Below are 25,336 nucleotides of genomic sequence, written 5' to 3'. Positions count from 1 at the left end.
AACTTCGGCTCAGGCCACGATCTCACGGTCCGTGAGTTCGAGCCCCGTGTCGGGCTCTGGGCTGATGGCTCAGAGCCTGAAGCCTGCTTCCGATTCTGTGTCTCCCTCTCTCTCTGCCCCTCCCCCGTTCATGCTCTGTCTCTGTCTCAAAAATAAATAAATGTTAAAAAAAAATTTTTTTAAAAATAAATTTCACCCATTCTCTCTTGTGGTTTCATAGGATCGTAAACATACTGTTAGGGCAGCCACTTCAGAGGTTATATAGTCTAAACCTTTAACATGTTTGGATCTCCTTTGGATCCATGGTGCTATTCAGTAATTATGTTCTTGTCCAATCGTTGGCAAAAGTACCTCCTTATATAGCAGTAACTCCTACCACAGGAAGGATGGTAAACATTAGATTTGAAATCAGATTTTGTTACCAGTTAACGAACTTTTTACTCATCTTACACCATAGTCTATGATTTAATTAGAAGTTTTGGTTGTAACATTATATGTAGTATGTAGTCTTTTGAGATTGACTTCTTTCACTTAGCAGGTATGTATTTGAGGCTCTTCATGTCTTTTTGTAGCTTGATATTGCCGGACAGTCTTCCATTGTATAGATTTACAACAGTTTGCTTATCCATTTACCTATTTACCTATTAGAGGACATCTTAGTTGCCTCTAGATTTTGGCAATCATGAGTAAAGCTACTATAATCATTTGTATGCAGGAGTTTGTGGACATAAGTTTTCAAACTCTGGGTAAACACCAAGTTTAGTTTTGTAAGAAACTGCCAAGCTGTCCTTCAGAGTGCTGTACCATTTTATGTCCTGCCAGCAGTGAATGAGATTTTCTGTTGTTCCATCTTCTTGCTAACATTTGGTGCTATCAGTGATTTAGATTTCGACTGTTCTAATAGACGTGTAAGTGGTATCTTACTGTTTTACTTTGCAGTGCCCTAATGATATATGACGTTAAGCATCTTTCCATGTGCTTCTTTGCCATTTGTATATCTTCTTTGGTGACTTGGCTCTTCAGATCTTTTGCCCATTTTTTATTCGGGTGGTTTTCTAATTGTTGAGTTTTAAGAGTTCTTTATGTATTTTGGACACCAGTCTTTTATCCAGGTGTGTTTTGCGAATATTTACTCCTAGTCTGTGGCTTGTCATTTCCTTAATAATTTTTCATATTTAATACATACTTTTTAGCTCCGTGCCTCATATATTTTATTCATTCATGTGGACTTAAGGGACCTTGTACAAGAAGAAGATAAATTCAGTCTGAACCAACATTCTCATCAGTGATGCTTCAGTGGTCATTCTGATTCTGTTAAGATCTGGGAGGCACTATAGAATATTTAAATGCATAGATCTGTGAAATATACTTGGGCTTGAATTTTGGTTTTGCCACTTCAGTTGTGTGAACTATAGGGCAAGTTACTTAAACTCTGTTCCTCAGATTCATCATTTATAAAATGGGGATAATAAATATGAATGTCTATTCCATTATGGTTAGCATAAGGATTAAATGAGTTAATACATGTTCAGTGCTTTAGAGAAGTGATTAGTACCTGGTAAATGCTCAGTAAATATCCACTCTTGTTATAATTATTTCTGCCATCATTATTGTTGTCATTAGAATTTTCTGCTTCATCCCCCCAATATCACCCTGGCTGTCTCTAATTGGCAAAAGTGTTTCCGTATTGAATCATAGTCTGCCAGTATGTATTTTCTGCTCATTTATCCTTGTGTGTCCTTTGGATTATAGAAAATGAATTTAATGCTTTTTCTAAATGATGTCCCTTCAGATTTTGAAGCTGATCCCTTCTTCCAACAAACAAATTGTGGTTTTGTGCTAGGCACCAGAAAGGTAAATAAAATATGGCCTGGTTTGGAAAGAACTTCTCTAATAAAGGAAAGTAGATGTATAAATTAATTTTTCATATTTACCTGTTTCTGAATTTATATAGTCCCTGTCTCTCCTCTTAAAAATGGGTGAACTCTTTGTGTTGCTGCGACCAGCCCCTGTATTTGTATAGTGAACACATTCTCTTTTGGTATCTGCAGGTGTTTTTTTCTCTGTCCCTAATTATTGCCCCCCTCTGTAGTAAACAGTTGTCAGCAACTATTTCACTGATGTGGCTGAGTCCTTATCTTGGCCTGTCAGCCATGTGTAACACCGTTGATTATCCATCCTTCCCTGACACTTTCTTCTCTGTTTCTTTTGTGTCTTGCTCTCCTCTACCTGACTTCTAAAGGGTGAGTGCCCCAGCACTTACTCTTTGGACGTTTTCTCTTTTCTACATCCTAACGTAATTCTAGGACTGGCAACTACGGATTTATTTCTCCAATTCAGACTTCTTTCCAACCCTTAATATCTAGCTTCCTTATTAGATGTTCAGTAAGCATCTTAATATGTTCCAGAGTAAATTCTAGATTCTTCTCTGACCCCTCCCCAAAAGCAACAAAGAAGAAAACAGTACCACTCCCCCTCCAAACCTTGCTTCTCCTACAGTCTTCTCCATCTCAATCAATAGCATTTGCATTCTTCTGAGTGTCTAGGCCAAGAACCTGGGAATCATTCTTGAGTGCTTTCTTTCATCTTTGTCAACAAATCCTGTCAGCTCTACTTTCACAAAGATCAGAATGCCACCACTTCACGCCTCTTCTTGGCCAAATTATTCTGGTGTTGATTCTTATAGCATGTTGATCCCCTCTGTTTCTATCTGTGCCCCCCTGTAGTCTCTTCCCTATAGCAGTCTGAATGACTGTAAAAATTAAAACCAAAAGTCGTCACGTCACTGTCTTATCAGAGCCTTCTGGTAGCTTCCCATCTCGAAAGTCCTTGAAGTCCTTCCTTCCTGTGGTGGTACAAGCCATAATGTGATACAGCCTGTCACTCTCCCCCTTGTTCTTTCTAGTCCTTTCTCCTCACTTTCCTCCAGCGTTATAAGCGCTGTTGTGTCAGAGACCTGACTTTTGCTGTTCCCTCTGCCTGCATGTTCCTCCTGAGGTAACCAGCAGTCTACAGCGTGTCATTTAGATCCCCTGTCAGATGTTACCTTTTCTGTCTAAACTAACTAGCAGTACTTTTTTTCAGAGCTAATTAACCTCTTAGTAAACCTAGAATTTTATTGAGCCTTGGTATCAGGTTTACTGTACTGTAGTTTTGTAGAAGTTATTTTTCGAACCCAAAACCCTGATGCTTTGTCATGCGTCTGGTTCACAGTGTATCTCAGAACAGAAATGTTAAGCTGTCCTTTGTGACTACAAGTTTTACTGCTTGTCATGCACTTTGTCCAAATCTGAGAATTAAACTCATTCACACCAGTGGTGTACTCTTATTTAGGTCAACTACTTGTTCTGTAAGATCACACCTTTCCAAATCTGTGGTCTTCCCTAACTTGTGTTTACCTCACCTCTTCTCTCGTACTGAGTAATTATCACCTAGTTCATACTACTGTTGCCTGTTTAATTGCTTATCTGATCCATTGTAAAGGCTGGCAAGAGGTACCTGTTGTGCTTTTTCTCCTCCAATGGTGATGTCTTGTTTGCAGAGGCAAAATTTTTGGATACTGTCCTTTTCTATGTTCTCATGTGTACATTTTATCTGAAAGGCTCACATACTTCTGTATTGTTTAGCTCTAGCACCTATTTTTCCATTCTGTCCCTTACACTTGGAGTTTTCTCCTCTGTCAACATCACTTATTAGATTTTGAGACCTACTTCATATCACATCTGTAGATCTCCTTGACGTTTCCCTATTGCCTTATATACTCGAAAATTCTGTTATGCTTTATACCACAGAATTTAGCATTTTAAAGTATCATGTCCATATTTTAAGCATACCTAATTACCATAAAGACAAAATCTGTGCCTTAGTTATGCTACAAATATTTAGTTTACCCTACCTGTAGGATTTTGTAAGGCCCACCTCTTCTGTGGTCTTTATAGCACCATTGTAGCATAGGTAATAAACACTGAGTGAAGATTTGTTGATTCTTGGAGTAATCTCTGAATTTGTCATTCACAAAAGTTAGGTTTATAGGCCTATGGACACTCAGTTATCCAGAAATTGAGTGTGGGCTTGGTAGTATACTAGACAGCTTTTCTGTATTAAATTGTTTGCATATTCTTCTTTATCTCAGTAACCATCAGATAATGTCATGATTAAATTTTGAATATCGTGGTTAACATGATACACTTAAATTTAAATCAGTAGTTTAAAATACTACATGAGAAAAAATAGCCAAGTTCTGTCAGTTTTGCTGAGAGGAAGATTAAAGTCCTCTACAAAAGATTATTTTTACATATTAAAAAAAGTTGTTTCTTTTTCAGAAAATAAAGTTTTGATTTCTTTCTTGAAAAGGCTAGAACTTACTAGAACTGTTATAAATTGACTTTCTACAGTTACACTATAGTAGAATTGTCTTCCTTATAACTTAAAATTTAGTAAAACTGAAGTTTTCTGTTGTCTCAGAAAGGAAATCCACAGAGGCATAGCATTGCTTTCCAGTGAACTCTGGACTTTGTTACTAATGAGATTGTAGCAGGTTGATAACACTTAGAAGCTTTAGAGAGTTGAGATTCTAGAGGGAAGGACCTAGAGGGAAGGATGGTGAAATGTGCTGTTCTAAATGGCATAACCACTGAATGCGATTAACTGATAATCTGATGAGAAAAACTAAAAGAGAAAACAAAGTAAGATAGTTTAACCCTTTTGATAACCAGGTCTATGGTTGCCTAATAGGAATATTGGGATTCTGATTTTCTTGTGTTCTCCTCCAGGATATATATATGTTTTAAGGTATTTTCAAAATTGTTACTGTAGGTTTCTGAATAGAAATCACCATAAACAGACTTTTTATCTTGGAAATTGTCAGACAAAAATAAGTAAAAAAAATAGCATTAACTCCCATGTACCTCTCTCCATATTCAGTTATCCACCTATGGCTAATTCTTTCATGCATACCCCTACCTGCTCATACTGCTAGATTATTTTAAAGCAGATTCTAAACCTCTTTTCAGTTCATCTATAAATATTTCAATATGTTTGTATCTCAAAGACTAGAGATCTCTTTTTAAGCATAATCACAATGCCTTAAAAAGTTAACGTTGCTTAATATCATATATTCAGAAAGTGTTCAGGTTTAACCTACCGCTTGTATTCATTGGTAGTATTGTGATGTTAAGATTGATTGGTACAGGTGTTATCAGACTACCACCTAATGGTTTTAGTAGCTATTAATGTTTAGATCCAGTATTTCATTAGGGGTTACATAATAGTGATGTTTTTAATCCTCAAATAATCCAGTAGTTAGTTTTCTCAGGTTGTCTTATAATAGTTTTAAACTATATTTGTATGAATGGACATCCAGATAAGTACCCTATGTTACAATTGTTTGGATTCTAAGTCTCTTTTTAATCTGTATGCTCCTCCTTCCCATCCTTCCCTCTCACCCTCCTTTGCTCCCCCCTTCTCTTCGAAGTTTCTTAAACCAGATTGTCAGAGTTTCTCAGTTCGAATTTTGCTGATTGCATACCATTGTTCTATTTAATGTTATTTTTCTGTAAATTGGTAGTTGGATACAGAACCTTGATCAGATTCATGTTCAATATTTGACAGTATTTTAGAAGCAATGCTGTATCCTTGAGGCACATAATATACCGTTACTTCTCTTTTTTGTGATCATGTTCATAGCCATAGGGATATCTTGTCCACAGGGCTGATAGAAGTGGTCTTGATTTCTTGAGGCTAGCTTTTGTTGGTAATCTAGTTTTTTTCTTCTGGGAATTTTTAGTAATTTTTTTTCCCCCCTGGGTTCTGATTTTTTTACAGGATGTGTCTTAGGTATGTTACACTGCAGTTGGCAAGCCTTTTCACTATGAAGACCTTCTTCACCTCAGATCACCTTTTTTGTCATAATTTTCCCTCTCTACCCCTATTTCTGTTTTCTGACTTATTCTATCACTTTATTCACTTCTCTGCTCAGTTTCCTTATCAAATCACATCGATCACTCTCTGAAAGCATCCTGCTAGTGTCTTCTTATCATGCTTTATTTTTCTTCATAACACCTGACATTTATTTATAGTGTCTCCTATGATTTAAATATAGCACAAGGACTTTTTTTTTATTCACTGTTTCCTTAATGTTTAAAACAGTGTCTTGTACATAGTAGGTGCTCAGTAATATTTGCTGAGTTAATTATATTAAGTTGTTGGACTCATGGGTCATTCATCTCTTAACTTTTATTGCATATTTTAAATATATTTTTATTTCTTTTCTATATGGGAGGTTTTTTTCTTTCACTGTCTTCCAGCAACCACTGAATGTTTGCTTTTGATAACTGTATTTTAAAATTCTAACATTTCTTGTTCTCTGTTCTTCTTTCACTGCATCATGTACTTACTTTATGGCTCCAGAGTCTACTTGAGTCTCTCTAAGGATACTAATTAGACTCCTCTGCCCTTCCTTCTCCCCCATTAGATTATCTTTTGATCCCTAGATTTTCTTTATTTCGTCCTTTGTTCATCTTGGTTCTTTACTTACTGTGGCTGGGTTTTTCTGAAAGCTGGTTTGGGTTTCATCAGTAGCTGTTTAGATATATCTCAGACTCTAGGAGAGCTCTTTAAGTGGATGAGGTAGGCCTCCCACTAGAGTGCTTGGGCATGTGGTAGGGAAGGGAAGAGAAAGAAGGAAGTGTTCAATTGGCCCAACTATTCTGAATGGATTTAATTTAATTATCTTGCTGTGTTTCACAGCCAACTCTTCGTTGCTTCCAAGATTCTCTAAGAAAGAGTTACGCTTCTCTGTGGTGTCTTTGGCTGTGGTTTTGCTCTGCTTTTATTTTCTGTCAATTTCATCCTGCCTGCTTACATTTTGTAAAAATCCTGCAAAATGTCTTTTTAGATGATACCCTTCTGTGTTATCTAATATTATGGTTTCATTTTTTCTTTTTAAACTTTTTATAAGGATTATATTCTTAGAACTGGTTGAAGAAATACATATGTTCATAGGGCAAAATTGGAAAGCTCATTTTCTTCTCTTTTCTACATTAACTTTCCTCCCCAGAAGTAACCACTATTAATAATTTACTGTTATTTTGCATATAAATATAGTTATTACTCTTTAGTTTTCTTTGTTCACTTAATCATGTCTTAATCATTTTTCCATCTTATAAATTTATTAATTTTTTTACAGATGGGTAAAATTCCTTTTTGTAACTAATGAGTTAAAAGTAATATTTTAATTTGCATTGCATGGTTAGAAATTAAGTTGAGCATTTTTATGTATTGATGCTTTTTGTATTTCATAGTTTTTGAAATGCTTGACTTGTTTCTACCCTTTGCCCTTGTTTTTAGTTATCTCTTAATGATACCTGGACATTGCATGTATTATATTTCATTAATATTTTCTTATAGAGTGCTTCTATCTTATTTATGATGTCCCCCGCCCAGAGGTCCTACTATTTATTTAGCTAAATTTGTTGATTTTCCTCCTTTATGGATTCTCCATTTTGTATTTTACTTATAAAGGACTGATGTTAGTTTTATTCTCAGTTAATTTATATTATTTATGCTATTATTGTATTTTTAAGTATCGGCCTTCTGTCACTTCAGTGGCTTCTTGGTAGAGAAGGGAATTAGATATGTGTGCTCAATTTGCCATCTTCGGCAGGAATTCAGACAGATATTTAATTATTCTATGTTCTAAGGTTTGTCTCCTGGCTTAATTTAATAATTCACTATCAGGAAGTTTCACGAGCATACAGTCACTCATAACATTAGATATGCCTCCGTTTTGTGCATTAAAACTACTCTTAAGTTGAATTATTAGCAAGTAGAATATAGGCTCTATTGAGGTTTAAATATGCTAGCATAACTTTAAAATCCTTTAAAATTTTTATCCCTCAAAATCTTTGTGATTAATAATTCTTGTACATTTGTGTACTTCCAATTGGGTATTTAAAACTTTTAACAAAAAGCAAACCTAAGGTAACACACACATACATTTAAAATTTTTATTTTAACAAAAAGCAAACCTGAGATATACGTGCGCACGCACACACACGCACACACACACAGACACACGCATGCGGACTGGTGGAAGGACAGAACAGACAACAATGATATTGTAAGGACTTATGAATGAAGCATTTTGATGTAAGGTTACTTTTTTAGAAAAAATGTACAAGTTTCACCGCTTCTACCTTGAGGATCATAATTGACAAGAAAAAACTATAAATTCCTAATACCAAGGATGAGAATAAATTATCTTTGGAAGTGTATTCATGTGTTTGCAAATGATACTTTAAAAAGCAAGTCAGTAGAATGATGAAAATTAAGGAATAGTGAAGTACGATCCTAAATCTTTAAATAATTTGCCATGTTACGTTGTCCAAGTCACCTTGTTTTCACATTTGTTAGATGAAGTGTTACGCTAAGTTGTTTCAGACACAGATTCTACAAAGCTTTGGCATTCGTGTTGCAGGTGTCGTGGGCAGATGGAATCTATGAATGTATTCACCAGTACTGTGTTATGGAGAACTCAGGCACTTAGACTTTGGATAATTTTTTTTTTCAAGTTTATTTATTTATCTTGAGAGAGAGAGAGTGAGAGTGAGCAGGGAAGGAACAGAGAGAATCCGAAGCAGGACCTGCGCTTCACAAACCGTGAGATCGTGACCTAAGCTGAAATCAAGACTTGGGTGATTAACTGACTGAGCCACCCAGGCGCTCATGGATCATTTTTTTTTTTTTTTTTAAGATTTTATTTTTAAGTAATCTCTACATCCAATATGGGGCTTGAACTTACAACCCCAAGATCAAGAGTCACGTGCTCTACCAACAGCCAGCCAGGTGCCCCAACTTTGGATAATTTTAAATGTAAACAGAGAACACCAAATTCATGGAGCACCATTTCTTCAGTGATAGGATATGTATAGCTGTTTAAAGAAATAAAGCAAAGCCCACCTTCTGCCTGCTGAAAACTTTGAAACAAACCCATAGAATATATAAAGAACTTTCTTGTCAAGATTTACCTCCTTTGAAACATGGGAAGTGTGCGTATAAACACTTTGACTCTGAATCTCTTGTGCTGATAACTTTATAAAAAAAAGGATTTTATTATTTTAAGCTTGGGGCAAAGAGGCTCTTTAGCTGTGGTTGCTTCTTAAGCTTATATAAATAGGCTTGAAAAATTGTCTGAATTAGGTGAGAATATATATAGCTCTGGTTCTTAGCCATTTGAAGTGTTTGATAAAACACAGTAATAAGATGAACATAATGTACATTCCATTAAAAATATTTATATACACTCATATATATTCTTGTAGTCTTTTGGTCAGAAATATAAGCTGATGGTATATGACAGCGATACTCAGCTGGAAAGTTTGCCATGTATGTCTTCAGGATCTACGAGTGTAGATTCTCCACTTATTTAATGAAAATATCTCTAAGATTTGCTATTATCATTTACTCACATATAAACTCAAAGCAAATTAATTTCATAAAAATACAGCTACTTCAGAATTTGTGATTTAGCACATAAGGGATTCGATAGTTATAATATTACACATTGAACCCTGTACCCAAGATAATAAGTGAGCTTCATTTATATTGCCTGGATATTGTAAATGTACTTCTTTTCTCTAGAAAATCTTTTGTCCTTTTAAAAGGTTATTTGGGGGCACCTGGCTGGCTCAGTCAGTGTAGCATGTGACTTTTGATCTCAGGGTTGTGAGTTTGAGCCCCATGTTGGCTCTAGAGACTGCTTAAAAAAAGCAACAAAAGAACCCCTAAAAACCCCACAGGTTGTTGCGTGAAAAAAAGTAGATTTACTGATGTTACTTACCTTTCATTGGCTACTGCTGTCAATGGGAAATTATTTTGGATGATTATCCCAAGTGATCAATATATTAAATGAAAGATAAGTGGTAATCATATCTTGGGAAAACAAAATAGCCGAAATATTGCCATTTTATAAACATTTATATAGACTTAACTTAGGGTAGTATTAGACCTTGCACTTTAGAGATGTCCTAGGACAATTTGCCTTAATTTCAGGAAATTCTGGGAAGTTAAGGGATTTGCTCAAATCACATACTTTATAGCAGAGTAAAGTTTTAGAACTCAGGTATCCCAAATTTCAGACCTTTCCTCTCTCCCCACCCACCATTATATTCTTCTGCTCTTAATTCATTATCAGGCAACAACTTATAGTTTGAAAAACAGATTACATTTTTTCAAAAACTTATGTTTTAAAATCTTTTAAACAGACCGCAGATTTTCACTCAGAATCAGTGAGAACAGATTTAGAATTTTAGATTAAAGATGGCTAAGCATGAAAGTGAACTTTTTGAGGCTATGGACAACTTAGCGCTTCATTTCTTAAATTTGTTTTTGTCTCAAGTTGCAATACTTATATAAAGCATTATTTCTTCACATAAACGGCTGTATTTTTATTTATTTATTTTTTTTAGCTATTTGGGAATATTTGTTTCTTTGGGGAAGATATGTAAAATATTCTTTGGCATCAAATAATTAAAATTTGCAACCTTTTTTTTAAAACAATTTTGTGGACATGTATAATTTATCAATTTATTTTTCCACTTTGATTTTAGAATAGGGAGTAGTTTTTTAATTATTAGGATGTAGGAGGATCAGTCAAGGTCAGTAAATTGTTATTACAAAACCAGTGGAGTAGAATTGTTTATGGCCTAACCCTATAACATTGTATTATCAGAATTTTCCATCTGTTGGTAAATAAGTTCTTCCTACTATAAGAAGACTTAACAAAGGTAACCTTTGGGGGGGGATCATGACTTAAAAAAATTTTTTTTTAAATATAAATAAATTGGAGGTGTAAGTGAGCACTCAAAGTTTAAACAACACCTGGACTTCAGTAATGTCCAAGGCCAAGGTAGTTGAGAGCCATAATCTGTATGTGTATTGAAAGTTTTAGTATCAGTTATAAAAGTTTTATATTTTTTAAAATTATAGTGTACTAACTTTATTAATTAAAATCCTCATGATGAAAATTTATTTTATATTAGAAAATGGCCTTAGGCATTCTCCTTTAATTTATTGATTGATAACAACATGTTTGAAAAAGCAAATGAAAAGATGTAGGTAATTGCATTGCACATGGTGTCCAGCTTGCCAGTGATATTTTTTCTTTTTTGTAGTAAAGTTTTTTAAACTGTTTCTAGAATGGAATTTTACTTTTTTGTTAATAAGCCATGCTCTACTCAGACGATATCTAGCATCACCTTTAATTTTGTAACGTAGAAGCTTCACTGTGGTATAAAGTGGTGTGACATTTTAATTAGGAAAAGAGATCATGTGATGGTATACATTTCCTACTGCTTCCATGTTCTGCTAAATTGGAATGAAAAATTCATTAAAATTTACATTAAATTATATCTGTTTTCATAGTTGAGGAATCAGGGGAAAAAGGGATGGGACAGAGATTATGGAATGCATTTGGGACTTCATGGTGGGAGGTGGGGTCAAGGTAGTCCATTAATCATAAATAGAAAGGACATTTTGACCAGGGCATTTAGGTTACGTGGTTCTTTCCCCTTTTTTGTTTGTTACAGGCAAAGGGGAAGATAGTGATGTACTCAGTATAAATGCAGATGCTTATGACAGCGACATAGAAGGCCCATGCACCGAGGAAGCTGCTGCTCCTGAGGTCCCAGACAATACAGTCCAGAGCGAAGCTGGTCAGATAGAGGACCTGGAGAAAGACATTGAGAAAAGTGTGAATGAGATTCTGGGGCTGGCAGAGGGTAGCCCCAAGGAGCCCAAAGCAGCCACCCTGACTGCTCCTCCACCCGAAGACGTTCAGCCTTCCGCACAGCAGCTGGAGCTGCTAGAACTGGAGATGAGGGCGAGAGCTATTAAAGCCCTCATGAAAGCTGGTGACATAAAAAAGCCAGCCTAGTTACTTGAATCTGAATTCTAGTTGTGTTTGAACAAAGCCACATCGTATAGTTTTGTATATGAAGTTTATTTTGGGTCTTATGTGATAGTTTTCATGTAACCCTTATTAGATAAACTCATCTTAGGCCTAAAATACCTGTGGTTTTTTTTGGTTGTTGTTATTTTTATATTATATATGTGTCATTGCTGTATGAATTCATGCCAAATATCATTGGATAACCTGGATACTTTGTTGGATGAGTCTTTATGTCTGCAAATTGATATCTGAAAAGCCATTAGCAAAGAGTCACTGTATTGTTCCCCTTCATTTTTAAATGTTTTGGCTTCAGACCTAAAAGCTTAAGAAAGATTGACCAAGCATGTTGCTCTTAAGGTTACCTATATTTTTGTGGTAGAAAATTAAATTATTGCTCTTAGATTTATCAACAATTTAAGTTTAGTCATGCTTATATGCACTTTTAAAATAAGTCCATCTTGAACACACCTTCTCTGGGTGTGGATTTAACTAGTAAAAACTGAAGAGCATTTTTTGTTATAAAGTTTAGAGGGTCTGAAATGGCTGAGAAAAATGTTTTCTATAAAAGAAAAAACGGACTTAATTTAAGGCCATTTTTTAAAATGTGGAAGTAATTGCCCAACTTTAATTCTAGCAGACAAGCCATTCTAACAGGTATTTGATATTATTGGACACTTGGTTCAAGTTTTTTCCTTCGGTAAAAAGGGAACATATTTTCATTTACATTCCAAGCTATCAAGAAAAGAATATTTTATTGTACAGGCTTTTATCTTGTGTTTTCGCTTGAAGATATGATGTGCTATAATTCCATGAATTAAAAATAATAAAGACTATCATTCTGGATCTGAAGACTTTTGATACATTTCCAAAAGCAGAATTAATTTCAGGAAGCTTTGATAAGTTGGTGTTATAATTAATCTAATTTTGTATAGTTTTTGTAAATAAATTAACATCCTGCCACAATAACAGATGCTTTTTGCCCTATAACTAGTTGTAGTTGTTTGATACAAAAAAAATTTAGGTAGAGACTCTTAAATTAATTTTTTTCTTAAAATATAAATGTGAAACCATTGCTTTTATATTTGCTTACAAATATATATTATTTGTAAGTCCTGCTCTCCTAGCGTTGTGTGAGGATTTTCCTCATAGATAAGACTTGCAGGGATTGCATTTTATTAATTACATGTAAATCTTAGTTTCTTCCGGAAATAGAGTGTGTTACGAAACATTAGAGTTGCAAAGTTACAAATTTATTTTTTTGTTGTTTTTGAACATGACTTTAAATAATCCTGTCATTTTTCCCCCCCCTTGAATCTTTCTAATGTAACACAGGCCTATATCATTTGAGGTACTTCTCTTAGGTAAATGTGGGTGTGATTTCATTTCTTTTTTTTCTTTTTTTTTTTTAATGTTTATTTTTGTGAGAGTGACACACAGATTATGAGCGGGGAGGGACAGAGAGAGAGGGAGAGACACAGAATCTGAAGCAGGCTCCAGGCTCTGACAGCTCAGACCCCGATGTGGGGCTTGAACCCACGAATGGTGAGATGGTGACCTGAGCCGAAATCGTACGCTTAACCAACTTAGCCACCCAGGTGCCCCAATGCGGGTGTGATTCCACTAGTGAGTTCTCACAGTTACTGCTTCAAGATGAGAAAGCAATGATTACAGTAAAATTTTTAAATTCCAACTTGAACTAAAAATTGCAATAAGAACACAGCAATACGGAACAAGCTGTCTTGCTGCTTACTAATTATAAAATGCAGTAGATGACCTGTAGCTGTAGACCAGGGTGTGAGCGCTCTGTAGCTGACGGGTCACCCCCTTTGTGCAGCATGGTGTGTCTGCTCTGTTCAGTGTGCAGAACGGTATACAGGGCATCGGACCAGAGTGGTATGTGGGAGATAGAATAAGCTTCACAAATTAGAAGCTGTTTAGTTTCCTGCCTTGGAAAATCGGCTTTTCCTCTCACTCCTTTTTATTTTTTTAACGTTGAAAGACATGAGGACTTTTTGAAAAATAAATGGCTTTAGAGAATAGGAATACGTTTGTTTTAGAAAATACCATATATTGATCTAATGCTGCCATTTAAGTCACCAGCTCACAGGTAGTTATTAAATGCCTCTGAGGTGTTTAGTCTTGTTCAGAATCTCAGACTCAGGGATGTTACAGGATAGATTTGAGCACAGAATAGACCGAGTAATAATAGAGATGTGGGTGCTGCTGCTTTTCATGCCTCATTTCCCGTTTGGCCAAGGTAAGGAGAATTTTGAGGTGGTGTATAATTAGTAAAAGAGCAAAGAAATTTTTAAGTTTGTTTATTTATTTAGAGAGAGTCGGGGACAGACAGACAGACAGAATCCCAAGCAGGCTCTGTGCTGTCAGTGCAGAGCCCAATGTGGGGCTTGAACTCATGACCTGTGAGATCGTGACCTGAGTAGAAGAGTCAGACGCTTAACCAACTGAGCCACCGAGGTGCCCCAGCAAAAAAAATTTTTGGCAGCCTTACTTTTTTTATCCAAATTGAAGTATCCTGATATTTGAGGAGGAACTTGACCCAAATCTTGAAACATAGGTGTTAATTGATAATAAGGGGTCCTATGCATTAGGCCTTGAGCCAGTTTTCGATATTCCTACTAATTCACATGCACTCAGGTATAGATCTTAAAAACCTATTAGGGGGCACCTGGGTGGCTCAGTTGGTTAAGCTCAGTTCATGATCTCATGGTTTCTGAGTTCGAGCCCCGCATTGGGCTCTGTGCTGTGAGCTCGGATTCTGTTTCCCTCTCTCTCTGCCCCTCCCCTGCTAATGCTCTGTCTCCCTCTCTGTCAAAAATAAACATTAAAAAAAATTCAAAACAAAAAGTGGTTAATGAGCATATCAATAGGCATGCAAATATATTGACTTGATATTTGTTATTTTGAAATGCACTGTGATGCAAAGAGTTGAGAAGAGCAGAGCAGTCTTATTTTGCACAAGTAACTGTAAAAATGAGGGACATAAATTGTTAGCCAATATATAAGATTTCCTTCTGCTGTTCTACTCTGTGATTTCAGTACAGAATACTATACAATTTGGTAAACTTATTTCTTAACTCTTCCCTTCCCCTTTCTACTGATTCAAAAATGAAGCAATCTGTTTAATCTTTTTTTGTACTACAGTGTTGCTGCATATGAACAACAGTCCAGTTTTTGTGTTTTTTTTCCCCTTTTTTCCTTTTGCCTATTAGAGTCTTTATTGTCAGGATCTTTGGTAAGTATACTGTCTAGAATTATTCAAATTGGTGCATAAACTTAAGTTATCCTTAATTTACTGTTTTATTTAATTTCAAGATAATAAGATGATTTTTAAGTTGATAAAGGTTTTTCTCCCTCAAGGCTTAATAATGGAAAAACAGAGCCCTCCTTTCCTATTCTTTTTACCAGCTTTTGCTACTAAGAGAGAACCACTTTCAAATCTTTTAGCTATTTTTCTATTAATCTCTGTGTTTCTAAGTAACATAATTATTATGCTATTTCTTGATATTTCAGTTTTAAGTTTTACTGACCTGTTTTGGAATATGAAGACGAAGATCCATACCTTCTACCTCTTCCCTAAACACATACCTTCCTCCTTCTTCCTCCTAATACAGTGCAGTTACATCACACTTCTTGGCTAACATTCACTATTTATACTATTTTGATATGTAAATACTATTCACAAATGGGTTGTGTGGTATCTATAATTATATTTTCTTTTTTGGTCTAATTTCTGTTCTAAGTTTTTTGGTATTATAATTACCCTATTAGTTCATTTGCTCAGTGTTCTTTGTAGCACGCATAAACTTACACCCTAACTGTCCTCAAGGGGTGTAAATCTCTTCTCAGGAGATTCAAATATATAATCTCCCACCCCCCCCCCCCCCCAAGACATTTCTCCTGGAACTCTCTGTTCTATGTTAATCTGGATTGGTTGGGCTTCACCTCTAAGTTCCTGAATCTTCTGTTTTTATCTTTTAGTTTATTCCCTTATTTTGGTGGTGTGCCTCTTCCAACAGTTTCCTTTGAAAGAATTCATGAACAATACATTGTTTTGATTCATTAGTGTGACTCAGCATGGCTCAGTTCTGTCCATACACTGAATTGAAACATTTTGTGAGTGTTGATGTCTAGGCTAGAAATCACTGTCCTGAATTTTATAACATTACACCTGTGCCTTCCGGCTTCCCCTGAAGCTGTTGAGAAGTCATTTGTCATTTTGATTCTTGATACTTACGTGTGTCCTGTTTGTTTCTCTTCAGAAGCTGTTAGGCTCTTTATTCTTGGTATTCTGAAATTTCTTGATGATGTGTCAGAGAATGAATCTTTTTCAACCTTTGAGTTAATCACTGGTGAACTTTTTTAGTGGGGAAATTCAGGTCATTTAGTTCAGGGAAAATTTTATTTTATTTTATTTTAGTTTTTTGACTTTCTATAATTTATTTTTTATAATTTACATCCAAGTTAGTATATGGTGCAACAATGATTTCAGGAGTAGATTCCTTAATGCCCCTACCCATTTAGCCCATCCCCCCTTCCACAACCCCTCCAGCCACCCTATGTTATATTTAACAGTCTCTTATGTTTGTCCCCCTCCCTGTTTTTATATTATTTTTGCTTCCCTTCCCTTACATTCATCTGTTTTGTATCTTATTCATATGAGTGAAGTCATATGATATTTGTCTTTCTCTGACAAATTTTTCTAATTTTGCTTTGCATAATACCCTCTAGTTCCATCCACATATTTGCAAATGGCAAGATTTCATTCTTTTTGATTGCCGAGTAATATTCCATTGTATATATATACCACATCTTTATCCATTCATCCATTGATGGACATTTGGGCTCTTTCCATACTTTGGCTATTGTTGATTATGCTGCTATAAACATTGGGGTGCATGTGCCCCTTCAAAACAGCATACCTGTATCCCTTTGATAAATCTCTAGTAGTACAACTGCTGGGTCATAGGGTAGTTCTATTTTTAATGTTTTGAGGAACCTCCATACTGTTTTCCAGAGGGGCTGCACCAGTTTGCATTCCCACGAACAGTGCAAAAGAGATTCTCTTTCTCCACATCCTTGCCAACATCTGTTATTGCCTGTGGTGTTAATGTTAGCCATTCTGACAGGGGGGAAGTGGTATCTCAATGTAGTTTTGATTTGTATTTCCCTGATGATGAGTGATGAGCATTTTTTCATGTGTCGGTTGGCCATCTGGATATCGTCTTTGGAGAAGTGTCTATTCATGTCTTTTGCCCATTTCTTCACTGGATTCTTTGTGTTTTGGGTGTTGAGTTTGATAAGTTCTTTATAGATTTTGGATATTAGCCCTTTATCTGATATGTCGTTTGCAAATACCTTCTCCCATTCCGTTGGTTGCCTTTTAGTTTTGCTGATTGTTTCCTTTGCTTTGCAGAAAATTTTTATTTTGGTGAGGTCCCAATAGTTCATTTTTGCTTTTGTTTCCCTTGCTTCTGGAGACGTGTTGAGTAAGAAGTTGCCGCGGCCGAGGTCAAAGAGGTTTTTGCCTGCTTTTTCCTCTAGGATTTTGATGGCTTCCTGTCTTACGTTTAGGTCTTCCATCCATTTTGAGTTTATTTTGTGTATGGTGTAAGAAAGTGGTCCAGGTTCATTTTTGTTCATGTCACTGTCCAGTTTCCCCATCACCACTTGCTGAAGAGACTGTCTTTATTCCATTGGGTATTCTTTCCTGTTTTGTTAAAGATTAGTTGGCCATACATTTGTGAGTCCATTTCTGGGTTCTCTATTGTGTTCCATTGATCTGAGTGTCTGTTTTTGTGCCATGGGAAAATTAAAAAAATTTTTTTGTTTATTTTTGAGAGAAAGAGAGAGAGGGACAGAGCACAAGTGGGGGAGGAGTAGAGAGAGGGACACACAGAATCTGAAACAGGCTCCAGGCTCTGAGCTGTCAGCACAGAGTCTGACGCAGGGCTCGAACTCACAAACCGCGAGATCATGACCTGAGCCAGATGCTCAACTGACTGAGCCACCCATGTGCCCCAGTGCCATGGGAAAATTTTAAATATTACTTCTTAGATACTGAGTTCCTTCCCTCTATTCTTTTTTTCTCTATTCTCTGTTTTTGGAACTCCTTTTATTAAGATCCTGACATCTAGCCTGATCATTAAATTTTTTACTTCTCATTTTCTGGTTTTCATCTTTTTCTTGTGCTTTCATATTTTCTCAATATTCTTTTGTAGTTCTTCCATTGATTTTAAAGCTTTTTCTATCATTTTTAATATCTCAAAGATCTTTAAATTTTTTATTCTCCAAATATTTCCTTTTAAAGGTAGCATTATGCTCATGTGTCTGTAGGGCAGTGGCTCCACCCTGGTGTCCAGGTGACCTTGCACGTATCCTGGTAGGTCATGCAGGCAGAGTTTGTACCTCTGACCAGCCTACAATACAGGTGCAACAACCTGTGATCCTCTTACGAACATGGTGGTCTTGTGAAGAGTAGTCATAAGAACATTTTATTTGCCTTTCTTTCATGAGGAAGCCTCCCTGTCTTGCAGAAAGATGTCTTGAAGCAGTTTTCCCATCTGCCTCCTTGGTTTCTTTGAAACTTGAGACTTTCTGTCATGCTCCACTTAGGACATAGCTGCAGGCTAGACAGTCGCTTAGCTACAGCATGGCATTAGCTCTTCAGCAGTAGAGTGTCCGGTTAGTCCTCTTCCATCTGGTCCCTTTTTCTTTGGTGTCACCCTGCATAAGGGCCATGAGGAATTGGCACCTTTTGGCCACTGTTTTCTCACTGTAAGTAATAACCTGCCTGAATCTAAAAAGAGCTCATTGTTTTTCTTAACTGCCTAAATTTGCCAGGTCTTATTTTGCCATTGCCTTGGCCCTTGGTGGACGTAACATTTAAAAAATTGTTTTAATGTTCATTCATTTTTGGGAGAGAGAGACAGAGCACAAGTGGGCGAGGGGCATAAAGAGAGGGAGACACAGAATCTGAAGCAGGCTTCAGGCTCTGAGCTGTCAGCACAGAGCCCAGTGTGGGGCTTGAACCCATGAACTGTGACGTAATGACTTGAGCTGAAGTCAGATGATTAAACCGACTGAACCACCCAGGCGCCCCAGTGGATGTAACATTTTACCTGACGATGTTAATGTTAGTATTGGTTGTTTTCAAGTCGTCTTCTGTTTTTTGTCTTGTATTTTCTCCAAATTCATGTTTTTCTTGTTCTGTTCTCTGTCTGATGTTTTCTCTAATTTTCTTAAGTCTTTGGTAATGTTTGGCTACTCTTAAGACCCTAAAAAGCTGATTGGAAGTTCTCTTTATGGACGAGGCCCTTTAATGAGTGCAGTTCACTTTTTTGGTGGGTTGGCTAAGGATAATCCACAGTTTACTCTCAAGACTCTTTATTTAATCCCCCAATTTCGATAGGCTAGCCCTGTTCTTAACTGCTCAGTATGTCTTGAGTTTAGATTTCGTACTTCAGCTTTGCTCATATATTCTGTGAAGTTGGTGAATCATTGGTTGCCTTTTGTGAGAAGATCAACATTCATGTTTCATCCTGTGCTCTGTCTTTGGGTCTTTGTTACTGAGCTTTACTTGCGTTTGTATTTAGAATCAAGTTGCTCCTCAGTTTCATCTCTCGATAGGCTCTTAAGTTGCAACCTTCACCAGCAAGATCGGTGCCACTCATCTATTTGTGCTCCAGCTTCCCAGATTTTTTGACCCATCTCTGTCTTCTCTGCCACTGTCTATCTGAATATGCTAGTGCTTTTAATCTCTGTACTTGTCATTTTAGTGGACTTTCATAAAGGAGTAATGGCAAATGTGGTTTTTAGTAAATTTGTTTAAGCAGTTACTATTTGTTTTTTTTTATCTAGTGTTTCTTTTGTCAATCTTAAGGTTTTTGTTTTTTTTTTTCTAAATTCCGTGTTTAGATTAATGTAGAATCTGAATTGATTGTAAGTGGGAAGGCATGAGAAAGAGAATAGACAACGATGAAAGCTGATTAGCATCAGTGATAAGGACTGAGGCTGGTAAGGACACTATTGCTTAAAGGTGGCCATATTTTCTTTCACTCCAGTAGTTTTTTACTAGAACATGTGTGGGTGTTATTCAGTGTTCATGTTCTCAGACATGCAATGTGCTCTTCTGTTAAGTAATTTCACATCATTTCTTTTTCATTTCAAGAACATTTACTTGAAGTATTGTTGTTTGTCCTTTTGCCCTGCCTTGGTTTTCTGCATTTCCTATGATTTGCATTGAGTCTTGTATATCTTCAATATATGTCACTTTTTTGTGAATTGTTTTTAATCTTCATCTTGAGTTTAAAATCTCCCTTTTCACCTATTTCTTTAAGGCATTATCTGTTGTGTTTATGCAGTCCTGTGTTCTTTAGTTTTCATATCTTAAATTTTTTTTTAATTTCTAATTTTTCCCTGAATTCTGTTACCTCATATCTAATGTTTTTTTTTTTTTACTATTTATTTCATTTTGAGAGAGAGAGAGAGAAAGCATGAGCAGGGGAGGGGCAGAGAGAGAGGGAGAGGGAATCCCAAGCCGACTCCACTCTGAGTGTAGACTGGATCCCACCATCATGAGATCATGACCTGAGCCAAAATCAAGAGTTGTTGCCTAACCAACTAAGCCACCCAGGCGCCCCACCTCATATCTAATTCTGATTCAGAGTTGTTCTTTTATGGCTTTTGTCATTTTTTAAATGACTGTCATTTTAAATACAAGTAATGGTTTTAATATGTTTTGTGTGTCTTTCTGGTGAACTTTTATTTCTATATGCGTGTTATTCTGCTTCTTATTCTGTCTCTCTTTTAATTTATAACACTATTGCATAGGATATGACCTTGATGTTTTTGTTTCCCCTTTTTTTAATTAAAAATTTTTTTCTAATCATTTTCTTTATGTTTTTATTTTATTTTTGAAAGAGAGAAAGAGAGGAAGGGAGAGAGAGAGAGCATGAGCAGGGGAAGGGCAGAGAGAAAAGGAGACACAATCTGAAGCAGGCTCCAGGCTCTAAGCTATCAGCACATAGCCCAACATGGGGCCTGAACCCACAAACCGTGGTGGGATCATGACCTGAGCTGAAGTCAGATGCTTAACTGACTGAGCCACCCAGGTGCCCCTGTTTCCCATTCTTTTATGTGAAGCTCACTTTTCTGAACTTTAGAAAGAACCTGGTTCAGATTAGCTTTTCTACCTTCGTGGCCCTTTGACTTTTTCTTGTTCCCTAATGTTCACTTATGGTGGCTTGTTTTTTGACATTTCCTGGTTCTGTTTTCTTCCTCCACTTTTACCTGGACTTCTCTTTCCATCCTGTTGATATTCTCTATCCTGCTCATTTTGACTCCATAACCAGTTTATTTATTCTCCTTAGTGTGGAGTTCTGTCCTGGAAGGGAGCCCTGGCTGATCATTTTCAAGAGTTCTTGGGGGTGAGACTTTTCCAGGTTCTTTAGACCTTCTTACATTTTGCCGTCACCTGCTATTATTAGAGGCAAAACCTCTTCCAATTTCAGTTGCTGTGTCAAATTGATTTGCCATGATTTCTACTAATTTTGAATTTCTCCTTTTATCACGTCTATTAGATTCCCAACTGGCCTCCCTTCTCTTTCTCCCACGGAAATGCTGATATTATGTTTTTATGACTTGTTAGTGGTTTGTTCTCACCTGCTTCTATTTTGGGGTTGTGAGGATACCTATACTTAGTTGGTATATACCTATACCATGGTATATACCTATACCATATACCTATACCTTACCTGTACCATGTTGTCTGTGGTTTTTGGTTTTTCTTTCTTTTGGTGAGCCTGGTATTATGTAGGGACTTGAAGACAAATAGAAACTGTATTTCATACTAAGAAAAACTAATTTATATGTAAAATATCTTACTGAATTATTTGCAAAGTATTCATATTCTTAAAATTATTTGATTAATTTTGACAGGTCTGTTTTTTAAAATATAAAATGATACGAGAGTTTTTATTTTAATTAGTTAAACGTACAGTGTTATATTAGTTTCGGGAGTACAATGTAGTAAATAAACCCTTTAAAAGAATGAATTAAGTTTGACAAGTCTTTTAAGATTTTGAAGTTATTCTAAAACTACCGCCTGTTTATCTTACTGGATTGAAGCAGTTGTTAGCCTGAAAGTAAATCAGTATTGCTCTTTAGTAGTAGAGGAATTTAGGTTTATTAGGTGTATTTTCATACTTGATAGTTATTGTCAGTTGAAAGATTTTTTTAAATCTGTTAAGGTTAAAAGTAATTTATATAAAAATAAAAAGACATGACATTATAGAGTTAAAGGACCAATATTTTGATGTTTTAAATTTTGGGGGAATAGAAGAATTCACTGTGTGACCTTTATTTTTTTTATTATTTTTTTTAAGTATATTTCTTTTGAGAGTGAGAGAGTATGCACGTGCGAGTGGGGGAGGGGCAGAGAGAGGGGGACAGAGAATCTGAAGTGGGCTCTGTTGAGAGAGCAGAGAGCCCAATGCGGGGCTCAAACTCACAAAACTGTGAGATCATGACCTGAGCCAAAGCTGGGCACTTAACCAACTGAGCCATCCAGGTGCCCCAGCTGTGTGACTTTTAAAAAGTAGTTTGTTGGGGCGCCTGGGTGGCTCAGTCAGTTGAGCATCCGACTGTGGCTCAGGTCATGGTCTCGCGTCCGTGAGTTCGAGCCCCACATCGGGCTCTGTGCTGACAGCTCAGAGCCTGGAGCCTGTTTCAGATTCGTGTCTCCTTCTCTCTCTGACCCTCCCCCATTCATGCTCTGTCTCTCTCTGTCTCAAAAATAAACGTTAAAAAAAATTAAAAAATAAAATAAAATAAATAAAAAGTAGTTTGTTCCTTTGAACAATTTATATTTTTTTCACTACTCTTCTGTTCTAGTATATTTTCTTTGCTTGGAACACATTTTCTCAAAGTCCAAAAGAGAACTGCAAGTTTTGGCAACCAATTTTTTTCCCTCCAAATACATTTGATATAAAATTAAAAAAATTTTTTTAATGTTTATATATTTTTGAGACAGAGAGAGAGAGAGGGAGACTGAGCGTGAGTTGGGGAACGGCAGAGAGAGAGGGAGACACAGAATCCCAAGCAGTCTCCAGGCTCTGAGCTGTCAGAGCCCGACACAGGGCTCAAACTCAAAACCGGGGGATCATGACCAGAGCAGAAGTCGGATGCTTAACTGACTGAGCCACCCAGGCACCCCTGATATAAAATTTTTAATCAGATTCTATCCTTAAGTGTGATATTTAAAATCACTAAATTAATGGAAATTTGGTATTGTTGCCTATCATGTGTATCAGTCTATCACAACAGGATCACAAACAAACAACCTGTCTGCTGGAGATGAGATTCAGAAAGTATCTGTATACACTCTCATACAAAGTTTTTCTCTCTCTCCCCTAGTGGAAACGATATAGTTGATAGCTATGAAACAGTTTTGGTATTGAATACCTATGTGATAAATAGATTATGTATTGTGGGATTTTTTTGTGTTAGTAAACAAGGAAGAGGAGAATATAATATCAAGAACACCAAGATGCCAAATTAAAATGTGATTAGGAAATCCTTTGGCTTATCCATGCTTATTTCAACCTTTGTGGTTATTTCTAGGACATCGCAGTGTGTAAAAAGGAAAAAGTATGTGTTATGTTTATCTTATTTACAGCCAAACTTAAATGTTAAAATGCCACATTTTTTTTTTCCTGTTCAAGTTGCATGTTTTATAGTTCTTTATTGCCATTAACATTAAAATATGTAAACAATGCTTTCACATTCTGAAGCTTGCAAACAGGTTTTTGCTGCACACTAGTTAATCAGACTGCTGCTGTAGTCACCGGAGAAGGAACTGAGACAGCCACTGTAAATACAGCATGGTTATGAGACTTGAGGACAAGCAAGTTATCCCTGTGTTTTTGTGTTTTTAAAAAATATAATCATACCATCAGCTATTCTCTTTTAAATCTACCCTAAGGTATCTTTTTTGACCTAGGACAAAAATCAGTCTTACATAACTTAGTGTTTTCTATGCTGAGTTAAGTGAAATCAATTCCACTTGTAGAACATGTTTGTATCAACATAGGACAACTGTAAGAGCTCAGTATTTGTATTTCCCTTTCTATATTAATGTCAATTGATTTTTTAAAATGTTTATGTACTTTTGAGAGAGACAGAGTGTGAGCAGGGGAGGGGCAGAGAGAGAGGGAGACCCAGAATCCGAAGCAGGCTCCAGGCTCTGAGCTGTCAGCACAGAGCCCGACGTGGGGCTGGAACTCACGAACCTGAGCCGAAGTTGGCCGCTTAACCAACTGAGCCACCCAGGCGCCCCTTAATTGATTTTTTGTTAAAAGCCTGCCAGCCATTAGTGAAGGATAGGAATTTCATTGATAGTTATTTTTTTAATACCCCAAATGAGCCTTTATTCAGTGCATTGATTTGGAATTCAGGAACCTTTAAATTGTAGCTCTTCCTCAAAGTATTTAAACACTGTGAGTTTTCTCTCTTAAGCGCATTTTCTTGTGAATTAGTTTGAAATTATGTGCCTTTAGAGGCTAGATGTTAATGGAAAATAGCGTTTTGGTTGGTAGAAAAGTGAAGTCTATATTTGGAGCTTATGGAACCATGACACGGAGAGGAGGCAGAGTGATGCAGGTACCCATATTAGCTTGGTTGGTGTGTCTGCCTTGAACCAGTCCTACCTGACCTACGTTTTTAGTCAGTCTCTTTTGCTTCTTTTCTCCCCATTTGCCCTTCCAACTCACTATTAATTCTTTCCTTTGCTCTTCTGCCATTTCCCTATCCTGCACTTTCTTCCTTAATCGTTATTTGACACAAAAGCTTTTTTATTCTTTGTTGTATTCTCAACAAATATGCTTTAAAAAAAAGAAAAATACATGTCAAAAAACATTGCTTAAAAACATGTTTTTCATTTTTAAAGTAGATAATGGAGAATTTTATAATCCTAGAAAGCTGGAGACACAATTTTCAGGTGGATGGGATAGTAAAGATCTAGTTCAAAACACTAACAATTAGAATGTTTATTACATAGGATTGTCAAGATTTATTTTTTGATTACTGTCTTTTTCTGTTACAAGAAAAGATTAAAGTTTTTGGTCATGCCGCTTCCTTCCCCCATTTCCCACAAATATTTCAATGCATATGTGACTCAATACTAATTCTCTTCCTCCTATCTTTCTCTTACAACTTCACTTTATATTATCAAAAGTTACATGAACACTAGGCAATTTTGAGTTCAAAGGATTTTTTAAAATTTTGTTTCCTAATTTCTCATTTTCAGTTTTATTGCATTTGTAGATTTATTGCAAATAACTTACATAGAAGAGGAAAGTATAGAGAGAAATG

At 36.2% G+C, this 25,336-nt stretch overlaps 1 protein-coding gene across 1 annotated transcript in view; it reads left to right on the top strand.

Moving 5' to 3' along the window:
- The window catches only part of CAAP1 (caspase activity and apoptosis inhibitor 1), a 52,365-nt gene extending 39,575 nt beyond the window's left edge, over positions 1–12,790 (top strand). The window contains exon 6 of the mRNA XM_049622646.1: positions 11,586–12,790. Within this exon, the coding sequence (XP_049478603.1) occupies positions 11,586–11,932 (347 nt within the window). The 3' untranslated portion in view covers positions 11,933–12,790. The remainder of the gene's footprint in view (positions 1–11,585) is intronic.
- Positions 12,791–25,336: the final 12,546 nt, after the last annotated feature.

This window comes from Panthera uncia, chromosome D4 (assembly GCF_023721935.1).
Source record: "Panthera uncia isolate 11264 chromosome D4, Puncia_PCG_1.0, whole genome shotgun sequence".
Lineage (NCBI taxonomy): Eukaryota > Metazoa > Chordata > Mammalia > Carnivora > Felidae > Panthera > Panthera uncia.
The sequence above is the reverse complement of the archived record's forward strand: the minus strand, read 5'-3'. Positions and strand labels throughout refer to the sequence as shown.